At 43.4% G+C, this 25,672-nt stretch overlaps 2 protein-coding genes across 2 annotated transcripts; one reads left to right on the top strand and one right to left on the bottom strand.

The window, feature by feature from the left end:
* The first annotated feature begins 1,931 nt into the window (after nt 1-1,931).
* On the top strand, nt 1,932-18,060 carry entpd3 (ectonucleoside triphosphate diphosphohydrolase 3). The gene is made up of 9 exons (XM_078398615.1): nt 1,932-2,057; nt 3,175-3,286; nt 4,027-4,177; nt 4,964-5,123; nt 7,965-8,192; nt 12,496-12,768; nt 12,861-12,971; nt 13,714-13,851; nt 17,872-18,060. Exons 1-9 carry the CDS (start codon nt 1,935-1,937, stop codon nt 18,058-18,060), a joined length of 1,485 nt encoding a protein of 494 aa, XP_078254741.1. The 5' UTR covers nt 1,932-1,934.
* A 3,335-nt stretch (nt 18,061-21,395) lies between these two features.
* On the bottom strand, nt 21,396-25,431 carry rpl14 (ribosomal protein L14). Its single transcript, XM_078398614.1, has 6 exons — nt 25,344-25,431; nt 24,797-24,898; nt 23,785-23,879; nt 22,172-22,271; nt 21,960-22,013; nt 21,396-21,507 (listed from the first exon to the last, which is right to left on the bottom strand). Exons 1-6 carry the CDS (start codon nt 25,344-25,346, stop codon nt 21,445-21,447), a joined length of 417 nt encoding a protein of 138 aa, XP_078254740.1. The 5' UTR covers nt 25,347-25,431; the 3' UTR covers nt 21,396-21,444.
* Nucleotides 25,432-25,672: the final 241 nt, after the last annotated feature.

The raw sequence follows: 25,672 nt of genomic DNA, 5'->3' as shown, positions 1-25,672 counted from the left end.
CACCACCCATAGACAATATTTTTGCACAGTCCAGCAATGCATCAGGAAGCACAGTCCAAATTTTAGTTCCAGACAGTCTAGACTCTGCTCCCAGATAGACCGACCGAGACATTCTTCTCTGTGGTGCAACCCAGGACGGTAGTCCTAGACAGCACAAACCAGACACTGTTTGACACGGCATGATTAAGAGAGTGCTGCCAATGGCCTGGACCAGAGATTTCCATCTGTTCATTATTGATGTGGGACAATGTAGTGAAAACTAATGGAATTTGATTCCCCATTATTGCTGACATATCTGACTTTAAGAAGGCTGGTCATCAAATATGGCAGAGGTCCATGCCCAGCATTTGGTGCAGGAATGAGGAGTGGTCATTCTCAGTGTCTGAGGACAGGACCAATCTCAGCTATTATCCGTTGCAGTCGAATAATTGTCAGTATTCATAGTTTATATTCATATTCTCACCTACCCAAACAAATGAATACAACGCTCATCAAAAATATAGTCACGTACTGCACACAGCCAGAGAAAAAGGCTAGATTTTACATGTTGCTGTCTACACAAATTAAGGCAGAGTTATTGGGAATTGAAAGTGGAGATTATAGAATACCATGCAACTTTTGATGGAATGATATGCAGACCTGTCTACCTTTAAAGTTTGATCCTGATTGTTTTGTGTCAGGATTACCAACCTGTAAAGGAAACCACTATCATCGTGATGCAATTTCAGAAGTTATCTGTCGAAAGCGAAAATTTCAATCAAATCTAGTCATCAAAATTAGACCCCACAACCAAATGCATATAAAGTTCAGGATTCATTTTTACTTATTTTTGCCTGAAGGCAATATACAGGCCATTCTGCCCATGTAATCCATGTTGTGGTCCTCCTATCCCTTTTTATCTGACACATTCAAAACATCCTTCTGATCTCTTTTCCATCATGTCTTAATCCAACATCCGTTATCACAACCTTAACCCTAACCCTACCTCAGCACCAAACTGCAATGGACTTTGCACTTTTAAAGTTGCACTACATACTTTGGCTTTACAATAGATTGTTCTGCTGTTGTGTGGGCCTGGGAAGCTGCAGCAAATAGGGATTTCATTGTTCTGGTCCAGGTACTTCTGCCAATTAAACGCTCTTGACTCTTGACATTTAACACAACCACTGTCTGTGTTGCTAAGATTTACATTTTCACCACATTGTGAGAAGACAAGCTCTGCCTTCAACCCTTATTGCATGTATCCATGACTTTCTTACCTGAAGAGCATCTAGCACTAGATTTGCATGCGGGGGAAACATCTCTACATTTACCTTTTCAATATCCTTAAATGTACCTTAGCCTGCTGCAACTACTTTTAACTTGATAAAGAGAATTTAGTCACTTAACCTGTGCCTCTCTATCTTTCTTCCTGTATGTATACCAGAAGTTAAAAAGATGCTCCACGTAACTAAGATTTAATGTAACATATGGTTTTCCAAATTGTTAGCTGGAATGAACCCTCATGGCTACCTTTATCTTCAATTCCTTTAATAACCTTTAGTTTATAGTTTAGTTTAGAGATACAGTATGGAAACAGGCCCTTCGGCTCACCGGGTCTGTGCCAACCAGCAATCCCCGCACATTAACACTATCCTACACACACTAGGGACAATTTTCACATTTACCAAGCCAATTTACCTACATACCTGTACGTCTTTGGACCTGCATCACTGATTTTAATGATTCATGCTTGTGTAGTCCATCTCTGTTCCTCCAGCATATTTACAGTTTGATTTTCCATAGAGTATATGCCTTTGTTAATTTTTCCATCGGAATGCATGTCCGTACATTGATTCATCCAGAATGAAACAGCCATTTATATTGCCATTAATTCAGTAAATGAGACGCTGCTTTGTTGATGTTGTAGCTGTTTCCTTATACAGGAAAGTTGAATGATGGCGCTGAAGAGACCAATGGTAACTGCCATCATTGTCCTTCTAAGCAGCGCCATCGCTGTCATGGTTATCTCTATCATACAGCAATTCAAGAAAGTCACTGTCCCCGTCGGGCTAAAGGTACGTCATTCCTTGAAGAAGGTCAATTAATGTGCTTGTGAATATGTTGGTAGTGGGGAGCAGGGTCATTAAGGCAGGCTGGCTATATTCGTAGAATCACACAGCATGAAAACAGGCCCTTAAGCCCACCGAGTCTATGACAATCATAAAGTGCCTATTTACATTAATTCTACACTAATCTCATTTTCTACTCCCCACGTTCCCTATAACTTCCCTCAAATTCTATAACTCACTTGCACACTGGGGATAATTTACGGTGACCAATTAACATTAACAACTCACATGTCTTTAAGATGCGAGACGAAACCCAGGGGAATCTATGTGGCTCAAGCCAAGGAGCTGAGAGGAGGCATCCAGTCGAGAGGCTGCCAAACACCCAACTTCAATCTCAGTGAAGTAAAAGGAGGCAGAAAGTGGGAGAAGCATTAGCAGCTGGATGGTGGGAATGCAGAGAGGGCAGCCATTAGGACTGCTGCTATATTGTGATTGTTAACATAGGAAAAAGTAATGGGTCTTAAGAAGGGTCTCGACCCGAACATCACCCATTCCTTCTCTCCAGAGATGCTGCCTGTTCTGCTGAGTTACTCCAGCATTTTGTGTCTCCCTTTGATTTAAACCAGCATCTGCAGTTCTTTCCTACACAAAAAGTAATGGGAAATACTTCCATAGCACATTATACATTGGAAGACACAAAGTCCTGGGTCAGTCAGCATCTCTGGAGAACATGGATAGGTGGCATTTCAGATTTAGGCCCTTCTTCAGACACATCTCCAGACTGTTCTCCAGAGATGCTGCATGACCCGCTAAGTTACTCCAGCACTTTGTGTCTTTATTTGTAAACCAGCATCTGCAGTTCCTTGTTTCTACGTTATCCATTGGCATAGACTGTATCTTGTAGCCAAATGATACCTAACTATAGCCCAGATATAACTAACTACATCTTAATTGCTTCCATCAATATATCACATTAAACCCCTACCATATATAGTTATAGCCTAATAGAATCTCTATTCCAAATGCATCTAACCACGATCTAACAATATTTTACTCACTGTCTTTAACTGCTTTACTACAACTTTAATTGTCTCTTATTATGACTATTCTGTACCTTTCCTAGTATGGAATTGTCTTCGATGCCGGGGCCTCCAGTACAACTGTTTATGTTTATAACTGGCCAGCAGAAAAGGAGAATAACACGGGTGTCGTCAGTGAAATGTACAAGTGTGAAAGTGAAGGTGCGGCACTCAAATCCATTTCAAATCTATCTCGCACTAAATTAACATAATTTAGAGCTGTGGTGAGCAGGGTATTAGATGGGAAATGATATTCAGCATTCGTGTCTGGTCACCCTTCAGGTTGGTCTTGCAGTGGGTAGTAGGGCTCCACTGCCTAATGCAATAGCCATTTCTCTTGGGTAGTGCTCGACTCTGAGTTAGAAGGTCATGGGCTCAGGTTTGAGCATAGAATCTGTATTAGTGCAGAACATAACATGTTTAGTGTAATACAGAGGGGGTGCTATAGTGTTGGAGATGCCATCTTTCAATAGGACACAATATCAAAGTCCATCTTTATCAGTTGGACTCGGGGGTGCAGTGCTGCCGGAGCTCACCGGAGCGCTGCTCCGGCACTTCCGTGAAGAAACCCCAAAATAAACAGCGGTAAATTTTAACTAGCGGGGAATTTAACAGCGGCCGCTTCGGCACCAGTCACAGCTCTGGCACCTAAAAAATTAGCACTGCAACACTGGTTGGACTTAAAAGAATCTCATAGCATTATTTTGATGAAGTGCAAAAGAATTCTCCCTGTCTTCTACCCATACAGCATCACTTTAACAAATCTGGTATTTTTCATGCTATCATTTATGGATGCTGGCCATGCCCAATCTGTGACATATTTTGTTATCAGTAAGATGCTTTGGTAAGCCCTAAGTTTTTTTACGAATTTTGAGTGTGTGACTTCCCATTCACAGGATCTGCTATTTCCGATTTTGACAAAAGACCAGCGGAGGCAGCTCGGTCAATAGAATGGTGTCTCAATAGAACAATAGAAGCGATCCCAGCAGAGAAACACAATGCTACTCCTCTCTACCTTGGAGCTACTGCGGGAATGCGACTACTCCTGTAAGATAATGAGAACATTCATTTAAACAATATCACATTTCAAAGGATTTGTCATCCATAGCTAAAATACTTCATTTCAAATCAAATCATTCAAATCACAAACCAAAACACTTGGGATTTCAGAGACCAAAAGATATATAAATATCATGAGAAGATATACATGATGTAGGGAATATTGTGAATGTAATAGAAACAGAAAATTCTGGAAACTCATCATGTCAGATAGCATCTGCAGATCTATATCTAGACACACAAAGTCTCTTGCTGAATGACCTTTCAGGGGTCGAGAACCAGAGGGCATAGGTTAAGGTGAAGGGGGATTTTTTAAAAATAGGAATCTGAGGAGTAACCTTTTCATACAAAGGGCAGTTGGTGTATGGAACGAGCTGCCAGAGGAGGTAGTTGAGGCAGGGACTATTACAACGTTTGAGAAGCAATGAGACAGGTACATGGTTAACAAAGTGTGAGAGGGATATGAGCCAAACACAAGGAAGTGGGACTGGCGTAGGCTGGACATGTTGGTTACTGTGGGCAAGTTGGACCGAAGGGCCTGATTCCACACTGTCCGACTCTATGACTAAGATCAGGACAAGGTCATTCAGCCCGTATACATGGACATCCATATTGTTCTGAGACCATGTCCTTTACTTCTGAACTCACCCTTGAGAAGAAACATCCTCTCAGCTTTTACCCTGTCCAGCCCCTGAAGAACCTTACATACAGTATTCCAATGTAAAAGGTGTGTACTTCTCTAAATTGCCTCCATCCTTTGTTTCAATCTGCCAGGATACAGAATTCAACAGCCGCATCTATGATCCTCACTGCCATTAAAACCTACCTCCACTCCTCACCATTTGATTTTAAAAGCGCCCAGATTATCTCAGGGAAGGAGGAAGGGGCCTATGGATGGATTACAGCAAATTACTTACTGGGTAACCTCCGCCAGGTTTGTCAAAGCTACATTCATGATGTAGGGAATATTGTGAATGTAATAGAAACAGAAAATTCTGGAAACTCATCATGTCAGATAGCATCTGCAGGAATAGAAATAGAGTCAATGTTTCAGGTTGAAGATCCTTCATCAGAACAGGGAAAGGGTGGAAACAAGTAGCAGAAACGAAGAGCTGCAGATGCTGGTTTATACCAAAAACGGACACAAAGTGCTGGAATAGCTCAGCGGGTCAGGCAGCATCTCTGGAGAGAGTGGATGGGTGGTGTTTCAGGTTGAGACCTTTCTTCAGATCCTTCATTGCCCTGTCTGAGGCCATTAGTGGGTGGCCTTGATCTTTTCTCGCCTCCAACTCTCACCTAACCCCCTCACCCCACCCCCTACATTCAATCTGAGGAGGGGGCCTGCCCCAAAGCATCCAATCTGAAGAAGGGTCCTGACCTGAAAGGTTACCCATCCTTTTTCTCCAGAGATGCTGCCTGACCTGCTGTGTTACTTCAACACTTTGTGTCCATCTAAAAGTGGACACAATCTAAAAATGAACAAGTTCGTTTTAAGTTTCAGAGAAGGATATAAAGGACAAAGGGGATAAGATGCAGCCAGGGTTTTAAGTGGGCCTTCACATTAAGTGGGTCTGCTAGTTCTCTCCCTTTCACCTTCAGATTGACTGTTGTTAATATTCAGACCCAAAGGCTCTCCTTAGAATGGTTAATAATCAATAGCATGAGCCTTAGCTGGGTGCTGAGTGCTGGGCAGAGTGCTCTACTGGAGAAAGGCCTAACATTTGTAAGTGCCTTCACCACCTCAGGGCATCTCACTGAGAGGAATCCTTTCTAATCTCTTCACTAGACAGAGTTATTGCATAGGAAAAGCATATGTCATGTGCAGTTTCGTAGTTAGGGAGTGCTTGTTTAAAAAACAAGCAAATGTGGCACATTACATTCAGAAATCTCTTGCAGCCAATAATGCCCATTTAAGGCATTTGCATTGCAGACATGTGGGAAACACAAGAGACAATTTGCCCACATTTAGCTTTCCTAATTGGGAAAGGCTTAATCGCCAGTTAATCTGCCTGAGTGATAATGATTTAGGAGCTACAATGTTGGGGAGCACTCCATTTACATTCTTCAAACTGCTGCTTTGAAATCCTTTGGCATCCTAGAGAAATGCAGCACAGAAAGAGGTTCTTTGGCCAACTCATCCATGCCAATCAAGTTGCTTAACTGAGCTACAGCCCCTGTGACTAGCCTACACGTCCAAACCTTTCCCATCGATGTACCTAATTAAGTGTGTTTTAATTGCTATAATTATAGCTGCCTCTACCACTTCCTCTGGCAGCTTGGTCCATGTACACACCATCCTGTGTGAAAATTTGCTGTTCAGGTCCTTCTCAAATCTTTGTCTTCACATCTTAAGCCCATGCCCTTGTGTTTAACTCCCCTACTTGGGGATCTTACCCAGCCACTCCTGAAAGCTCAAACCCGCCTAACCCAGTAACATCCTCATAAATCTTTGTTGCACCCTTTCCAATCTAATGACATCCTTCCTCCATCAGGGCGATCAGTACTGTACACAGACCTCCAAATGTAGCATTACCAGCATTTTCTACAGCTGCAAAATGACTTTTCAACTGTATTCAATACTGACTGATGAAGGCAACTGGGGCCTCAATTTAGCATTATTTCCAGAGGGGTGACACGGTAATGCAGCGGTAGAGTTGCTGCCTTACAGCACTTGCAGTACTGCAGACCATGGTTTGATCCCGACTACGGGTGCTGTCTGTACGGAGTTTGTACATTCTCCCTGACCACTTGAATTTTCTCCAAGATCTTCAGTTTCCTCCCATTCTCCAAAGGTATGTAGGTAAATTGGCTTGGTAGATGTAAAAATTGTCCCTAGTGTGAGGGACATAATGTTAATATGCAGTGATCGCTGGTTAGCACGGACTCTGTGGGTCAAAGGGCCTGTTTCCGTGTTGTATCTCTATACTAAACTAAATACTGATGCATTCCCTCAGTACCACAATGACATTGTTAAACCAGGTCATCCCTATATAGGAGGTATGTAAAGTATTTGGAGAGGGTGCAGAAGAGGTTACCAGGATGTTGACTGGATTAGAGGGTATTAGCGATGAGAGGTTGAACAAAAGAGATTGTTTTCTCTGGGGGGATCAGGGGCAAAGGGGAGAAGTTTATAAAATTATGAGAGGCATGGATAGGGTAGACATTCTGAACCTCTATCCTGGGGTGGGAATGTCAAAAACTAGAGGGCATAGCTTAAAGGAGCGAAGGGGAAAGAATAAAATAGATGTGCAAGTATTTTCTTTACACATAGAACGGTGAGTGGCTGGAACATATTGCCACGTGGACACAGATACAAAAGTGGCATTTAACAGGCTTTTAGATGAACGCATGGATACGTAGGGAATGGAGTGATATAGATCATGTGCAGATAAAAGGGATTAATTTAATTTGGCATCACATTTGCGAAGACATCATAGGCCGAAGGGCCTTTTCCTGCACTGTACTGATTTGTGTTCTATGTAAGTCTCAAGAGTAAGGCTCAAAGCCAAGACCCTTTGATGGAGATGCATCTCTACCTTGTGATGTTCAGATGCCACTTAATCCTGTAGGTGAGTTTACCCAACTACACAAATTGGTAATTGAACTAAATAGGATCAATGCCAAACCGTGTTTGATTGCACTTCTATGAAATGTTGTGGGTCATTATACAAACACAATGTAGTGTCACTGTATAAATGCACGTTATCAATGTCTTCTTCCAACATTGTTGAGGCTCATCTCTGATTTTTATTTTCTGACCCAAATCCTTTGGTAGGGACGTACTTGGACACAGCCAAAACGGAAGTTTACAGTAACGACCATAGGTACTCTGGATCTGGGTGGAGCGTCTTCAGAAATAGCATTTGTCCCTGAACAACATTCACCCAAGTATAAGAACACAGTAATCACCTTGTATAACTACAAATATTATGTCTACATTGAAAGCCTGGCCTGTTATGGACGAGACGAAGCTGAGATGATCTATTGGGCAAAACTCATCCAGGTTTGGATCTCAAAAAATTAAATCTAGATATTAAATGTGTTTCTTATTTTTTTATATATCCTTAAAGTCTTGCATTTAGGATGTCTTCTTCCAACATTGTTGATGTTCATCAACAATGATTTTCTCCAAATCTTCAGTTTCCTCCCATACCGAAATGTTTCATAGCAATTTGAAATGTAGCTGCTGTGGTGAATTAATACACAGGAAACTTCCATAATATCAATGGGTGATCATATCAAGAATGTTCACTTGTGAAAAAAGGAACTGCAGATGCTGGTGTAAACTGAAGGTAGGTAAAAAAAGCTGGAGTAACTCAGCGGGACAGGCAGCATCTCTGGAGAGAAGGAATGGGTGACGTTTCAGGTCAAGACCCTTCTTCAGACTGGTTAGGGATAAGGGAAACGAGAGATATAGACAGTGATGTGGAGAGCTATAGAACAATGAATGAAAGATATGCAAAAAAGTAACGATGATAAAGGAAACAGGCCATTGTAAACTGTTTGTAGGGTGAAAATGAGAAGCTAGTGTGACTTGGGTGGGGGAGGGATAGAGAGAGAGGGAATGCCGGGGCGACTCGCTGGAATTTAGAAGATTGAGGGGGGATCTTATAGAAACTTACAAAATTCTTAAGGGGTTGGACAGGCTAGATGCAGGAAGATTGTTCCCGATGTTGGGGATGTCCAGAACAAGGGGTCACAGTTTAAGGATAAGGGGGAAGTCTTTTAGGACCGAGATGAGAAAGTTTTTTTTCACACAGAGAGTGGTGAATCTGTGGAATTCTCTGCCACAGAAGGTAGTTGAGGCCAGTTCATTGGCTATATTTAAGAGGGAGTTAGATGTGGCCCTTGTGGCTAAAGGGATCAGGGGGTATGGAGAGAAGGCAGGTATGGGATACTGCGTTGGATGATCAGCCATGATCATATTGAATGGCGGTGCAGGCTCGAAGGGCCGAATGGCCTACTCCTGCACCTATTTTCTATGTTTCTATGACTGAAGTGAGAGAAATCAATATTCATACCACTGGGCTCTAAGCTGCCCAAGCGAAATATGAGATGCTGTTCCTCCAATTTGCGTTTAGCCTCACTCTGACAACCCACCACTAGTCACATTTTCCCATCTCCACTCCTCTCCGCCTTCCGCAGAGATCAGTCCCTCCGCAACTCCCTGGTTAACTCATCCCTACCCACCCAAACCATCCCCTTCCCTGGTACCTTCCCCAGCAACCGCAGAAGATGCAACACCTGTCACTATACCTCTTCCCTCGACTCTGTCCAGGGACCTCCTTCACCCTACTCCTCCGGCGCTCTCCCCACTCCTCTGGCACTTGCTCCCCCGAATCCTCCGCTGCTCACTCTTCCGCACACCTCCCGTCTGTACCTCCCTACCCCTCCCTCTCCTTGCTGGGGCCTTCTCTCTCTCTTCACTCCTGTGGTCTTCTCTCTCTCCCCACTCCACTGGCCGTCCCTTTCCCCAATCCCCCTACTCTCTCGCCTCCCAGACTTTCGTCCCTCTAAATAGCTACTGTTCCAGTCCTCTCTTCCGCCAATCTACCTCCCACCTTTATTCCCAGTCTTCTGTCCCACTTTCCCTCCTCTTCTCCATCCCACTCTCCCCCCTGCGCATCTCCATTACGCTCTCCCCATTTCATATCATATATATACAGCCGGAAACAGGCCTTTTCGGCCCACCAAGTCCGTGCCGCCCAGCGATCCCCGTACATTAACACCATCCTACACCCACTAGGGACAATTTTTACATTTACCCAGCCAATTAACATACATACCTGTACATCTTTGGAGTGTGGGAGGAAACCGAAGATCTCGGAGAAAACCCACGCAGGTCACGGGGAGAACGTACAAACTCCTTACAGTGCAGCACCCGTAGTCAGGATCGAACCTGAGTCTCCGGCGCTGCATTCGCTGTAAAGCAGCAACTCTACCGCTGCGCTACCGTACCGTACCGTTTCCTCTGAATCTCTTTCCCCCACACCTCCCTCCATGCCCCCCCCCCCCCCCCCCCACCTCCTGCCTTTACTTTCCATTTCTATAGGCACTTTCGGCCTTTTCTCAGCCCCTACCCGTCCGTACCTCTCTCTCTCTTTACTCTTCTGGCCCATACTCCCAAAATCCTGCGACTCCCACTCACCCATCCCAAAAGCTCGGGGCCTCTTTCTCACCAATCCCCCGGCCTTCTCTCCTCACTTCCCTGTCTCCTCCTTCACTCTTCTACCACGTCTACCTACACCTTGTATGCCTCTCAGCATCCACTGCTCCAGCACTCCCTACCCCTACTCCGTCCCTCTCACCCCTATACCTCCAGTCCCGCCTCTATTCACTCCTCCGGCCCACCCTGTCTCTACTTCTCTAGCACCCTCGGCTCCCATTCCTCCGGCCCTCTTCTCGCAATCCTCCGTCGTTCTCCCCACAGTGGTGCAGTGGTAGAGTTGCTGCCCGACAGCGCTTGCAGCACCAGAGACCCGGGTTCGATCCCAAGCACAGGTGCTGTCTGTACGGAGTTTGTACGTACTCCCTGTGACCGCGTGGGTTTTCTCCGAGATCTTCGATTTCCCCCCACACTCCAGACGTACAGGTTCGTAGATTAATTGGCTTGGTGTATGTGTAAAATTGTCCCTAGAGTGTGCGGGAATCGCTGGTCAGTACAGATGGTGGGCCGAAGGGCCTGTTTTCGCGCTGTATCTCTAAACTAAACCCCTCCATCACACACTCTCTGAGAGTCCCGTATTAGGCCCGGGGGGCGCTGTAGGCCCCGACACTGTAGACGCCATCAGTGTAGGCTAACGGAGACAGTATAGGCTAATGGAGCTCGTTAACGTTAACAGAATTCGGGGAGCGGGGCCGAGTGTGTGCGCCAAATGGAGGTTGCAACCTGCCTCCCGGCCCGGGCGGCTGTCATTGGTGGAGTGGGAGCACATGGCCGCTGGCTGGGTGAGGTCACGTGGGGCGCTGGAGGTGACGTCACCTTGTCCCATATTTAAGGCCCCTTTATAACATATGCTATAGTCCCCGCAATAGCTTAATCTGGCCCTGCTTGTCAGGATTCCAGAGAGAACTCCTTTGACTTTCAAAATATGACGGCGTCTTCTGTGCTCACCACAGAGCACAGACTTTATGTTTAATACACCAACTTTGCCATGATTAAGCCTAATGCATTTAACTATTGTCAGGTTAAATTATTGATTTCAATATTACTAACTGAAACATAACATCAAATTCAGGTACCGATTGCTGTGCATTCTTTAGGTGATTAGTTGTTCCAATAATTACCAAAAAGAGACAAATCTATGCAACTGGAGAGAAAGCTCATAAACTATTGGATAGCACATAAACTATTTCTGATATGTGACTCAATCAGTGAGACTCTCTTTCCGGAGCGCACCTTCAGAAAGTCTGAACTCAAAGCAGAATGTAATTAAAGAGGATTTGAATATTTGTTTTATATATTGACACGGTGTCAGTGATAGCTCAGTGAACAGCACCCCTACCTCTGATGCTAAATGAGCACAGCATCTGGTCCAATACTCCCAGTCTATTCCTCAGTGAATGCTGCATTGTCGAATAAGGTCTTAAATCAATATACTATCCACAAGTTTGGGTAAATTCAAACAAGTTCGCAGCTCCACTTCAACATTAACTAAGATGGTTTCCAAGCCAATGTTTCCCTCAACTAGCATCTTGCAGGATTCTATCATTCTCAAACTCTGTGCTGCATATCCTAAATATAGAAGGCACCTCACGACAAAACTCTTCTTTGTCTCATATCGCTGAAACCATAAAACACAAGTGGAAGAGGAGTACACAGGCACTTCTGCCAGTTGCACCATTCAATATGTCTGGGCACATCCTCCACTTAAACTTTACATTCCCATCCCCATATCCCTTGATTCCCCATGGAGATCAAAATGAACCAAACTCAATGACTACAATCATTTAAGGATTCTGAACATTAATTACTAACAGGAGCAATTTCTTCGCATCCTAAATATTTACCCCATAATCCTGAGACAATGATTCCCATAGCTCTAAATTATGGAGATGAAAGGTTAATATGAATAGACAGAAATGTAGGGTTGAGATTACAATGAGATCAGCCATGATCTTATTAAATGGGGGTGCAGGCTCAAGCTGAATAGCTTACTCTTGTTCCTAATTCATATCTTTACATTTTATGTTATTATTTAATTCATCTTAAGGTGCAATCGAAATGGAAGTTCTTAATTCAATGTATTTGTTCTATATCTGCATGTAATCATATATTTGCATATGCTTTTGTTTTACCCACCCAGAATACTGCCATTAAATCAAGCATTGAAGACCCATGTCTTCCTGCACACTACACTATGAAACTCCAACTGGAGAAAGTCAATGAAAGTTCCTGCATTGAAGAAAAACTCCCAGAGAACTATAAAGCTGGTAACGTCACCCTCATTGGAACTGGAGATCCTGCTCGGTGCTGCCAGCTACTGTTATCAATATTTAACTTTACATCCTCCTATGTTAAAGGCGTTTGGACAGAGCGTTTGGGTGTAATCAATAAATTGATGCACGGCGACTTTGTGGTGTGTAATAACTAAGTGGAATTTCATACTTTGTCTTGATCATATTGATCAAACCATGAGCTTTACCTGTGGATTTATTCCTCTTAAACTAGGCCTTTTCTGGTTTCTCTGAGACAATGGAAGCCTTGAAGTTAACTGGATCCTTTTCCATGGCTATCTTCCATTCAACAGTCAAATCTTTTTGTATGGAAAGCTGGAGCCAAGTAAGTGACGTAATTCATAACTACATTTTATTCACATAAGTTGATACAGCCACTACTAAATCCAGGGTGGCTATGACCGTATTTCCTTCGGTCGCACTGGGAGACCCGTTTTAATGTCTTGACTGGATAGTTTTCACACAGAAAATGCATGTGTCACATGTAATGTCATGCTTAAAGTGTGGACGTTTAAAAAAACAAGCTACTTGCATGTTGCTAATAGGTGAGCTGCATGCCACTGCATCAAATAAGGGTAGCCTCACAATAGCAGAGACCTCGGCTGCATTCTATGTGGAGTTTGCAAAAGCTCTCTGTGACAGTGTGGGTTTCCTCCAATATCCCAAAGACGTGTGTTTGTAAGTAAATTGGTCTGTATAAAAATTGCAGGGAGTGGATGAGGTGGGATGACATAGAACTAGCGTGAATGGGTGATTGATGATCAGCGTGGACTCCGTGTGCCAAAGGGCCTGTTTCCATGTTATATCTTAAGACTAAACTAAAATAAACATCGAACAGATATCTAACAAACCGAATACAAGTTGACAATGACAGACAAAATCAGTCTGAAGGGTCTCGACCCAAAACATCACCCATTCCTTCTCTCCTAGATGCTGCCTGACCTGCTGAGTTACTCCAGCATTTTGTGATACCTTTGATTTGTACCAGCATCTGGTTATTTTCCGACAAAATCTAAAAGTGCATTGTGATCATTATCTAAGTGTAAACTAAAAGATCTATCTTGCAGGTTCAACAGTCACTGCCAAATATGTTAGACTCAGAACGTAGAGCGCATTGTTTCAATGCCTATTACATCTACGCTCTTCTAGTGCAAGGTTACAAGTTTAATCATGTGACGTGGACCCAAATTAGATTTCAGAAACAGGCAAGTATGAAAAGTTGTTTCTTAGACTACCACTTCTCTTACATTGTTTTTTATGAAACATTTGGGAGACTCGGACTTTTATTTTTATTTCAATTACTAAAAATTCTAATCCTGTCATGGAGAGGGGGGTGGGTGGTGGTCGTATGCATTCACAATCAGGGCATATTACTGAACCAAATTTGGAAGGCTGAGTTATCTCACTGTCTTTTATTAAAGTGGTGATAGCAAACTTGCAGTGGTTCACAGAAGCAGCAAATGGGTAATATCACCTGCAGCATATATAGTCAAGAATGATTTATTGGCATATGTCCCAAAACAGAACAATGAAATTCTTACTTGCAGCAGCACAAGGTTTGTAAACACAGTATTCCATAGATAATTATCAAATAAAAAAAGTTCAATAAGTAAAAAACAATTATAGTGCAAAAAAACAAAACCCAATGTCCTTAGTGCAACCAAGGAAGTTTATAGTTTAGTCAGAGTTTGAGGTGTTCAATACCCTGATGGTTGTTGGGAAGAAGCTGTTCCTGAACCCAGGCGTTACAGTTTTCAGACTCCTATACTTTCTACCAATGGCAGGAGTGAAATGAGACCATTGCCAGGGTGTGTGTGTCCTTGCAGATACTGCCGACCCTTTTGAAACAGCACTTCCTCTGGACCCCTTTAATGGCGGGGAGGTCAGTACCCATGATTAACCAGGCAGTGTTGTGATGCAACCTGTCAATATGCTCTACACTGTACACTATTGGCCCAGCACATTGATGTATCACAAAAAAAAACCTTCAATAACTCTATTTTCTCAGAGGTTTGAGATTCAGCATGTTGCCAAATATGCTATATTAAATAAACTTCTTCAGGTGTACTGTGGACACCACTCACTGGCTGCATCATGACCTAGTTCTGCTGGAATTCTTTGAGGAAGTAAATAGCAGGACAAAGGAGAGTCAGTGGATGTTGTTTACCTAGATTTTCAGAAAGCCTTTGCTAGTAGACTTGATGGGCCAACTTAAGAACATGAGAACTGTGAAGTTTACCCAGACATAATGCCAGTGTATTGGTTTCCATCTACCAGTTTTGGGAACCTCCCAATTAACTTCAAATAGTGGACACAAGGAACTGCTGATGCTGGTTTACAAAAATAAGTGCTGGAGCAACTCCGGCAGCCAGCTCAGGCATCATCTTTGGAGAACATGGATGATAGGTGACATTTCAGGATGGGGAAGTCTTCAGATTGATCGTGGTGGGGTGAGGGAGAAAGCTAAGGGGAAACACAGCGCTAGAGGCTCGGGTTCGATCCTGACTATGGGTGTTATCTGTACGGAATTTGTATGTTCTCCCCACGACCTCGTGGGTTTTTCCCCGGTTGCCTCCCATACTCCAAAGATGTACAGGTTTGTAGGTTAATTTGGCTTTGGTAAAAATGGTGAATTGTTCAGAGTGTAGGATAATGCTTGTGAACAGGGATCGCTGGTTGTTGTGCCAAAGGGCCGGATTCTGCATGATCTCCAAACTAAACTTAAGGGGCAGGATAAGGTCTGGTGAGTGATAGGTGGATACATGCAAGGGGTCGATTTGATAGGCAGATGGTTCAAAAAAGGCCAAAGATGAAGGGACAAAATATGAGATAAGGACAGAAGATATGAGTAAGAGTCCTAGTGGGTACAGAGAAGTTAGGGGAGAAGATGTTTGCAGATAGAATTCTCCAATTTTAGGAAACTAATGTTCATACCATTAGGTTGTAAGCTACTCTTGTAAGTGGAATATGAGGTGCTGTACCTCCAGTTTGAATGTGACCATAGTCTGGCATGGAGGATGCGCAGGACAGTAATGGGAAGGGGAGTTGAAATGGTTAGTAACAGGGAGATTCAGTAGGCCTTAGTATAGCCAAGTGCAAGTATTCAGTGAAACGGTTGCCATGTCTTGGCTTGGGTCTTATCTAATGCATTCGGTGTTCCCAGTTCCCAATGTGGCCTGCTTTACATTGGTGAAATCAAGCATAGATTTGAGCAACTTGTGTCTTTTTTTAAACTTCAAATAGTCTGCTTTATAGAGTAGACTTGATAGTAGAATTAGGTCATTCGGCCTATTACTTATGATGGCACTGCTGCAAATTTCTATTACGTGTTAATCACTTCTATCCAGGAGTCAACTACTGGTTCATAAATGATACAAGAATTCAGCGCATCAAGTCTACTCCACCATTCAATCATGGCTGATCCCTCCTAACCCCATTCTCCTGCCTTCTCCCCATAACCCCCGACACCTGTACTAATGAAGAATCTATCTCCGCCGTAAAAATATCCATTGACTTGGCCTCCCCAACCTTCTGTACAAAATGAATTCCAGATTCACCATAAAGAAATTCCTCATCTCCTTCCTAAAGGAACGTCCTTTATTTCTGAGACTATGACCTCTGGTCCTAAACTCTCCTACTAGTGGAAACATCTTCTCCACATCCACTCTATCCAGGCCTTTCACTATTCAGTATGTTTCAATGAGGTCCCCCCTCATCGTTCTATACTCCAGTGAGAGGAGCCCCAGTGCCATCAAACACTAAGCATATGTTAACCCCAAATTTTAAATGGACACATAAAGTAGCAACAACTCAATCACATTCTTTCACACAATCAGAAACTCTCATATTCCATAAAGAATGATGCAATCAATGACGCGTTTAGTTTAGAGCAGAGTTAAAGATCTCAGTGACCTCCAACTTTCCTTTTTTCTGCAACTTGCTCAGGTCCCACAACCTCCAAGAAATCTGCTCTCCTGCAATTCCCACCCCTGGATCATTCCTACAGCTGGAAAAGCCAATTCTCTTTAAATCTGTTTCCTTGCACCAACATACAGTGCAAGCAAGATTTTCATTGTATCTGTACCTCATAATACCTGTGCATATATGACAATAAACTTTATATGCCCGAGCGCCAAATTCACTTTACAAGTGTCCACCGAAATACCTGGGAAAACTTAAAAGCTATACTAGCTGCTGTTAAGCATTTGTGTCCTTCAATATTAAGAGGTGGTGAGCGGGAACAGCAGAATGAAAGGAGTTATGTTGAGAGAATCAGGCATGTGAGTGAGGTCAAAAAAAGAGGAAGAGCCAAGCGCTTGCGGGGGTTAAAAACAGCGGGGGTCAAAAAATTGGAACGTTTTTGAAAATACACACACAAAATTACCAGTTTCATACCTCTTTTAGTCCATTTCAAAGTAAAAACAGATATTACAAAATAATGTGAATATGTCACTGGATACTAATAACATTTATGTAAATTTGCATATTAATTGATAATCAGCCCAAAAATAATTGGCTTTTCTGCTGTGTTTTATATTTTAACCCAATCTTAATTAATTTAGTTATAAAATCTTCCACTTAAAATTAATATTTACTCATTACAGTTCCACCACTGATTTTCTGGCACTCTTGGTTCCAGAGCTTTGCTGGTTTATCGAGCCGGCCAAGGGGATAGATTTGCTGGCTCCAGCTGGGCTGGAGTTCCAGAGTCCCAGCCACAGGTTGCAAATTCAACCCACCAATTGGCCATGGAAGTCCCGATGAGGTCGAGATTGGCTGCCTTGCCCAGCCTAGGTGCCACATTTTCGGGGAGACTTCCAGGGCGCGGGATTTCTCGCAGAACCCCTAACGACCTCTAGCGGAACCCTAATGTTCATTACAAGTCTAGACATTGTTTATTTTCTTTTTCCCCATTGGTAAACGTGATTTTGGCAAAGTGAAAAACGCGGAAATCATGCAAAAAGCGCGGAAAATGGATTTTTAAAACGCGGAAACCCACGGAAAATTCACATCCCTGGTGAATTCTGTGAATTATGAATAATCCAAAATAGTATTTTGAGCATGTGAGCACTATAATGATGTTGGTAGCTACTGTCCACCAGGTAACATCACATAGAACTGCTGTGTGACAATACATTTTTGTGTCTCTTTGAAGTCCTCAAACCTTTTGGTACAGAAATTAAACTTTAATATATAAGCTCACTAATAGTTTCAATTGATTGCAGGTGGAAAACAGCAGCATGGGCTGGTCACTTGGTTATATGTTAAACCTTACCAACATGATCCCAGCAGAAAATTCAGCGAGCCAAACACCAATGAGTGAATTTGCATTCAGTGGACTCTTATTCCTGTTTTCTACGCTGGTCTTAGTCTGTTCAATTTTCATCTGTCTGTCAATAATACGATCATTTTAATGCAAATGACCAGTGGCATTCAAGGGAAAAACACAACCTGAAACGATAACGGTGATGCCTGGAGAATAAAGTCAACACTAGCCAGTTTTACTATCCGTGTTAAATCTAAATGCCATGAGCCTCAAATAAATATGACAAGCGGAATGCAATAGTGGTGAACCTTTCTTCCATAATGTTGGTGCTGACGCTACTTTGAGAACAGTAAAAGATGGACCAGAGAACAAATGATGGCACTTTAAAATGGTACATAAAGGTCAAAATTATTTTAAAGTCAAATTTTTAAAGGTTGAGAATGGTGCATACGAAGCAACTTGGAGCATATGTTTTACCGTTAAAAGTTGTGTTCATTGTATTGATACAGGGAAAGCTACTTACTTACGCCATATAAAATTGATGGATGAGATGGGCAATTATTTTTCCAGACTGAAAGAGATGGTGGATGGAAACCAAAGACGGGATAAGATTTCTCAGCTGCGGTCCTGCATTCATTTCATACATTTACTACACCAAAGTTTATTTTTGAAGCTTGATATATTATTCCCCAATACTTGGTTATATAAATTGCAGTCATCAATCCTGAACATGGAAAAGTACAGCACAGGAACAGTTTGGTCCACAATATTTGTGCTGAACATGATGCCAAATTAAACTGATCCAATCTGCCTGTAAATTATTCATATCTCTCCCTTCCCTGCACTTCCAAGAGTCTATCTAAAAGCTTCTTAAATACCAGCGTTCACCACCACCTCTGGCAATGCGTTCTAGGTATCCACTACTCTTTAAAAAAAAAAAAAAGCTTGCTCCACATTTTCATTAAACTTTTCCCCTCTTAACTTCTCGCTAAGCCCTCTAGCATTGGATATTTCCACCCTGATAAGAAGATTTTCACTGCCTGACACTGCAACACTTATCTCTCATTTCAATGAACGTGCCTAAGAGACAACCTCTCTGCTTATGTAGCACTTAAGCACATACGCTTTACATTACTCAAATTAATACATCTTTTGCTTTAAATGGGCATGTTTAGAATCAAATGGGGAAAAGGAACCTTATGTCATGTGCAAACACCAGTCTTTGTGGCAAAACAAAATATACACCGGCTGCAAAGCTACTGGTTAGAATTGAATGAGTGACTGGCTTTCAGTATTTACCAATCTGCACTCAAACAATAAAACTGGGGTATCTACTAACACTACAACTAAATCAATATAAATGTATAATATTTGAAATCAAAATACAGTATCTGCAGCTGTCAAAAAAAAATGTAAATAAAAGTCCTTCGATGGTGGATATTATTGTATATTCTGCCGCCAGCTATAATGTAGCACTAAGCATGCTGGAAGACCATGCAGACTCAGAACCATGCAAGCTCCACTGTGCACCATATCCCATCCAATTAATAAACAATTCATATCGGGTAACAATTAATGTGGAGAACAGGGTTCAGTCAAAACGCCACCCATTCTTTCTCTCCGGAGATGATCCAGCACTGTGTGTCTGACTCACAGTAGTAGTTTGTACCATCTACAGGATACATAAAAGTAATTCACCAAGACTCCATCAACTCCTTTGTGTGATAAGTACAGACGCTCCCGGACTTACGATGCTTCGGCTTCCGATATTTCGACTACGATGGCGCAAAATTCATACAAATTCATTAGAAACCATACTTCGAAATTTGAATTTTGATCTTTTCCCGGGCTTGCAGACCTCTGCTGCTGCCACCGCCCCGTTATCGTCTCAGCCCGGCCACAGGATCAACATTTACCCACCACAGCGGCTGCAGCAGTGTCACTCAAACAGCATACTGGGCACAAGCGCTGATTAGCGAGGGAAGTATTAAATGCATTTTTGACCTACGATATTTTCGGTTTACAATGGGTTTGTCAGAACGTAACCCCATCGTAAGTTGAGGGGCAGCTGGACAACAAAAGCATGGGACATCACTACCTGGAAGTTGCTTTCAAAATCCTGACTGAAATAGATTGCCGTTCTTTCACTGCCACAAGTTCAAAATCCTGGATCTCTGATCCCTAACAGCATCGGTGGTGTACTAACTCAAGACTGCAGCTCATGGCTGCAGTCCACCATCACCTTTGCAAGCGTAACTAAATGCTGGCTCAGCCTACAAATCCCACATCCCTAGAATGAATAAAATAAATAGGCTCAATTCGCAACAACCTATCCAGATACAGTTGAAGACAAACTATCTATGCCCAAACCCAACATTTCAAACTTGTACAACCCTAACATCTACACCAAATAGTAGATATTTCCTACAAAGGAATAAAACTCAATCCCATCACCAACTAAATCAATGAATTGACAGAAAGAGCAAACAGCGTCAACAAGCAACATTCACCATGGACTGCTGTATTACTGTATATTACTCGGAACATTTCAGCCTGCAACCAGATGTGGATTACAATAATTTCACTAGGCCGCAACGAGTATCAATATAAAACTATAGGCAGGTATAAGATCATACACTATTCAGAGTATTACCCAACACATAGGAAGATGGCTATGGATATTGGTAGATTAATTTTGGGTCCGTCAATAAACAATGAAACAACAAATGCCCATGGACACTAGACCTGGAAAGCAAACAAACGTCAGGTTGCTTACAAGAAGCAACTACCATTTCCTAACAAAACTAAACACGTGATATTGAGTGTTAATTATCGATTCCCCTACAAATCAACATATTGTGGAGGGGTGCATGGACAGTATTAAATATGTTGCCATGACAAACAGAATCTGCTTTTAACAAGGATGTTTACACTGAATATGCAAATAAGATACAATTCAATTTCATAATTGTCCTGGTCTCAATTGCAGATATCTGTCCCATAGATTTAGCAAACATTCTGCAGCTGAATAGTAGCATAGCTAATTGAACAGTTGCTTGGCACCAGAGATGCAAATTCAATCTTGAATTTGATTTGTTTGTGTACAAGTGTGGATGTCTGCATGGATTTTAGCCAAGTGCTCCAGTTTCCTCACATAGCCCAAAGTTGTGTGGCTTGGAAGGTTAATTGGCTGCTGTAAAATTTTCCCAGATGAGTAGAATCTGGGAGTCAATAAAAAAGCGGAGAATTTTAAAAAATGGGATTAACACAAGCTTAGTGTAAATGGCTTAGTGATGGTGCAGATAGAATGGACCAAAGGGCTTGTTTGCCTGCTGCATCTGTCCATAAATAAAAATTTCTAAATAGAAACACCACCTCACGTGGGCACGGATCTCAAAATACAAATACAGTTCTGTTTACCGTCACATGTATTGAGGTGCAGTGAAAAGCTTAAATATTGCATGTAAAATCAAGACAGAACAATTTGGTTTAACACACAAGTTCTTTATTCTTACGTTCAAAGTGTAGACATTTATGCCTTTTTGCCTGCAGCCTTTTTCAGTTTGGACAATTCTAGCTTGATGATTCTGTTTCTCTGTGAGAGAATGAAAACAAAGTTAACAATCCACACAAAATGCATTACTCAATGCTGTCAGGGCCACATGTTGCTGTTCAACCAGATGGGAGCTGGCTGACAGCATCTGGTATTGACTCCAATTTATTTGGCATACATATCCCCCCTTTCTGATTATTGTGCAAATCAGAAAGGGTCTACTAAGTATGCGTACATTTCTAGACTTCAGTTGAACTAGATTACATTTTACTTGTAAATTACATTTACTTGATCATAAAAGTAGGATTTTGGATGTTTTTTACTCAATTGAATACCATCTTAAAGAATCAAGTAAAGAGCCTCCTTCCACACAAACATTCATTACCCAAACAGTCCAAATACAAACATGCTGTAAATTAATGTTAAATGCTTGGTTAGCAAGGGCAAGAAATCATTTAGGATTTGAATTATCAACAATTTTAAAACAAACTTACCATTTTCTTGGCCTTCATGACCTTGTGGCGGTCAAAGTCACTCATTTTGGCCCTCTGTGGGAAGTAGCAAGTAGATCATATTCATTATTTTTGAAAAAGGCTAGACAAATTAACTGCAGCTCGTTAAATAAAACTGCAGTCGAGATCCATGAACTACTCAACATACTTCAAACTACACACTGCAAGGAGAAGCCTTCCTAAAAAGTACCCACCTTTGCACGTGCTTCAATTTTTTTTGCCCAGCGAGATGCTTCCCATTTCTCATTGACCTTCTCTTTTTCCCAAGCAGCTTTCACAAATTTGTTGCGGACACTAAGAGAAAATGATTAATTCGTATGGTAAAAATAAACACCATACAGTGCAGATAACGAAAATTGTAGCAATTCTTTCCAAATAGACAATTTCCCCCAATAGCAAGGTAGGTGCATGTGGTTAAAACCACTTATAGCAGTGCAACCTCCAGACTCGTGTGATCAAGAAACTAATTGTGAAATTAATTCACTCCTGCTTTCCACCCTACAGCAAACCATCACCTGCCCAACCCCTCTGTAAAACTAACTTCATTTAAAATTTGTCCCAGATGATAGTTTTCACCCTTTAACATGCAAACCAACATTCCACCATGCTGTAGTGTAAAACACCACATACAACTTTAATTTGTTACTTTATCTTTTGCAGTCAGCTCAACAGTGCTACATTCATCCTCCTAATTTCCTCCCCCCCATTCTCACATTAATACCACCCGCGGAAGTGGCGGCGCCTAACGGCAGCGGCTCGCTAGCAGTCTGTTTGTCTTTTTCCCTTTTTTTTTTGTTGTGTCGGTGTTGGGATGGTTTTTGTATTTTTTTTTGGTTGTGTGTGTGGGAGGGGGTGGTGGTGTGGGTGGTGGTGGTGGTGGTGGGGGTGGGGGAAACTTTTCTCTTCCTCACGGCGCGGGGTGCGGCTCGGCTGCGGGGCCTAACATCGCCCGGTGCGGCTTGGCCGCTGGACTTGGCAGTGCCCGGTGCGGCTCGGCCGCGGGATTTTGCATCGCCCGGTGCGGCTTGGCCGCTGGACTTGGCAGTGCCCGGTGCGGCTCGGCCGCGGGATTTTGCATCGCCCGGTGCGGCTTGGCCGCGGGACTTAACAGTGCCCGGTGCGGCTTGGCCGCGGGACTTAACATCGCCCGGTGCGGCTCGGCCACGGGACTTAGCTGCGCAAGGCTTGGTCGCGGGGCCTTTCATCGCCCGGTTCAGCCGCGAGACGTTTCAGCGCCCGGTGCGATTCGGCCGCGGGGACTTCCATCCCCTTGCGGGGACTGTGCGGGTCGGTCAGGGACGAGCTGTCTGTCTGTGGGCGTGGGGAAGAGAGTGGAAGTTTTGTTGCCTCCATCACAGTGAGGGTGTGTTTGGAGTCACTGTGATGGATGTTTGTGTTGGGGTTATGTGTCTTGTGTTCTTTTTTTCTATGACTGCTATGTAGTTTCGTTCGGTACTTCGGTACCGAATGACAAATAAAGCTCTGTTATACCTGTTATGAGCGAACAAGCCCGACCCCAGAATATATTTTCAATGTGGAAGAAAATCAGAATACTCAGTGGAAACCCACAAGTCACAGGAAAAACATGTAAAATCCACACCGACAGCACCCAAGATCAGATTCATATCCGTAAGGCAGCAGCTTCAACCAGAACAATATCAAGTCAACATTCACAATTGGTGAATTGACCAATAACCTAGTGTTAAATTCATTCTTACTCAAATCGGGCTGCATAAAACTTAAAGATTCACCAGAGTTCAGCTAGTTACAACTAAAATAGAATTTTAAAATGAAATCAAGATCTCACCTATGTGGTATTTGAATCTTGAAGTCAGTGAGCTGCATGCATTTAAATGGCACAGCCTGTCTCCTTACACCAGTGCATGGACCATCCACCAATGCCTGAGAGGGAGTTTTAAAAGAGCGGCTTACATTTAATGGAGCAAACAAATTTAAAACACACATTTAAAGATTAAGCCTACAATGCTCATGGATCATCATCATAAATCACTGCACAAGTCATCTAGCTTCAATTTTATATTTACAGCAACGTTTGGGTAAAGAAAGCATTTCAGAGCACATTAAAGAAAATGGCAATAGCATGAAGAATGAGTATCTAGTTAGCAATGAGGCTGTATAGAATTTCCTGAACAAATGCCAGGATGTGTTCTTAAATAAGGTCCAGTGGCTGTAACACCCGTGGACATAAAGTGGAAAACGCATCTACTTTAGGGCCAAAAAACACCAGAGAATGAAGTAAAGCACCAAGGAAATTAAGGGTAAGGCCACAAGCAGAAAACCTCTCGAGTTGTCATCTCTCCAAAGGAATGATCACAAAACTACAAGTTGGTTATTATATGTGCAAAAAACAGTCTGGAGGAACTCAGCAGTTCAGGCAGCATCTGTTGGGGGACATGGACAGTCATCTTGCATGGACACCGTCCTCCTCTGGAAGCAGTCCAGAGAAAGGGTCCCTACCCAATATGTCACTGTTCATTTTTCTCAACAGATGCTACCGGGCATGTTTTCGCTCCAGGTTTCCGCATCTGCAGTCTCGTGTGACCGCTTGTCTAAATCCTTTGTTGGAAGTATTAAAAGACAGTTGGGAAGTGAATTAATTGTACCCTGTCCCAAAAGAAAAAATTGGGGGGGAAATTAGTTGTGCACAAAAAATAAAATCACAGTTGACTTAACACCACATCATATGTAATCTCGCCACGACCTGAGCCAGCTTCAGGACATAATCTACAACACTACATGCCCACAGCGAGTCGGACCGTCCCGCCACGACCTGGACTCTCAGCCCCAGCACTACCTACCCGGTTCTGGTCGATGACATCGACGATGGCCACCAGCTTGCCGGCGTGCGGCCCGAAGGCGATGTAGACCACGCGGCCGATCTCCACGTATCGCTTGTAGACCTGAAATCATAAGAGGAGCAGAGTGAGGCGGCAGCGAGGCAGGAACGGGCACGGGGCTCAGCAAGGAGACGACGCTGCCTGCCTGAGCCGCTGGGGTACTTCACCGCTCTGTGTCCGTCAACAAGGAGCCCCAGGATGGGGCCGCCCCCGACCCGCCGCTCCAGCAGCCCGATGCAGGCCTCGCAGCCGCCGTCGGCCTGAGCCCCGCCGGTGGAGAGGGGGGCATTAGTACAGTCTGTAACATCAGACCGGGGCCTGGGCCTAGGCCTGAGCCCGTCTCAACTCGTAGACTTCGCTCCTCCGCTCCGGCCCAGCCCCGTATGGTGTCGGCTCCAGGACGCCGATGCCCCGCATGGTCCGGGCCCAGGACGCCGATGCCCCGCAGGGTCCGTGCCCAGGACGCCGATGCCCTGCCCGGCCCGGCCCGGCCCGGCCGCACACTCACCATGGCGATCGCCCGCGCGAGAGAGAAAGAGAGAGAGCCCGTATCCGCTTCCGGTCTTGATCAGCCCAGGAGCGGCGCATGCGTAGCATGGCGGCCGGTGGTTCACTGCGCATGCTCGGCACCAGGCGGGCACGTGGCGGCTGTCGGTTTTCCCGGAGCGGGCGCACAGTGGCCTTCAGGTGCCTCATGGGGCGTGTTGGTGCCTCACTAGGGCAATAATGGCACATCAGGGAAATTATGTGCATTCTTTGTTACAGTCACCCTCCTTCGTTTAAGTACCACTGAATTGGTCAGTCAAGAGAAACGGGCATACAATTACTTGTGCAAAT

This window comes from Rhinoraja longicauda, chromosome 4 (genome assembly GCF_053455715.1).
Source record: "Rhinoraja longicauda isolate Sanriku21f chromosome 4, sRhiLon1.1, whole genome shotgun sequence".
In the NCBI taxonomy this organism is placed as follows: domain Eukaryota; kingdom Metazoa; phylum Chordata; class Chondrichthyes; order Rajiformes; family Arhynchobatidae; genus Rhinoraja; species Rhinoraja longicauda.
The sequence above is the reverse complement of the archived record's forward strand: the minus strand, read 5'-3'. Positions and strand labels throughout refer to the sequence as shown.

Coding starts and splice junctions, on each gene's coding strand:
- entpd3 (XM_078398615.1), top strand. CDS start 1,935: ATGATGGCGCTGAAGAGACCAATGGTAACTGCCATCATTGTCCTTCTA. Junction 2,058..3,174: donor CTGTCCCCGTCGGGCTAAAG/GTACGTCATTCC, acceptor TACCTTTCCTAG/TATGGAATTGTCTTCGATGC. Junction 13,852..17,871: donor AAATTAGATTTCAGAAACAG/GCAAGTATGAAA, acceptor AATTGATTGCAG/GTGGAAAACAGCAGCATGGG.
- rpl14 (XM_078398614.1), bottom strand. Junction 22,272..23,784: donor AAGATTCAAATACCACATAG/GTGAGATCTTGA, acceptor ATTTTCTCTTAG/TGTCCGCAACAAATTTGTGA. Junction 21,508..21,959: donor TCATGAAGGCCAAGAAAATG/GTAAGTTTGTTT, acceptor ATTCTCTCACAG/AGAAACAGAATCATCAAGCT.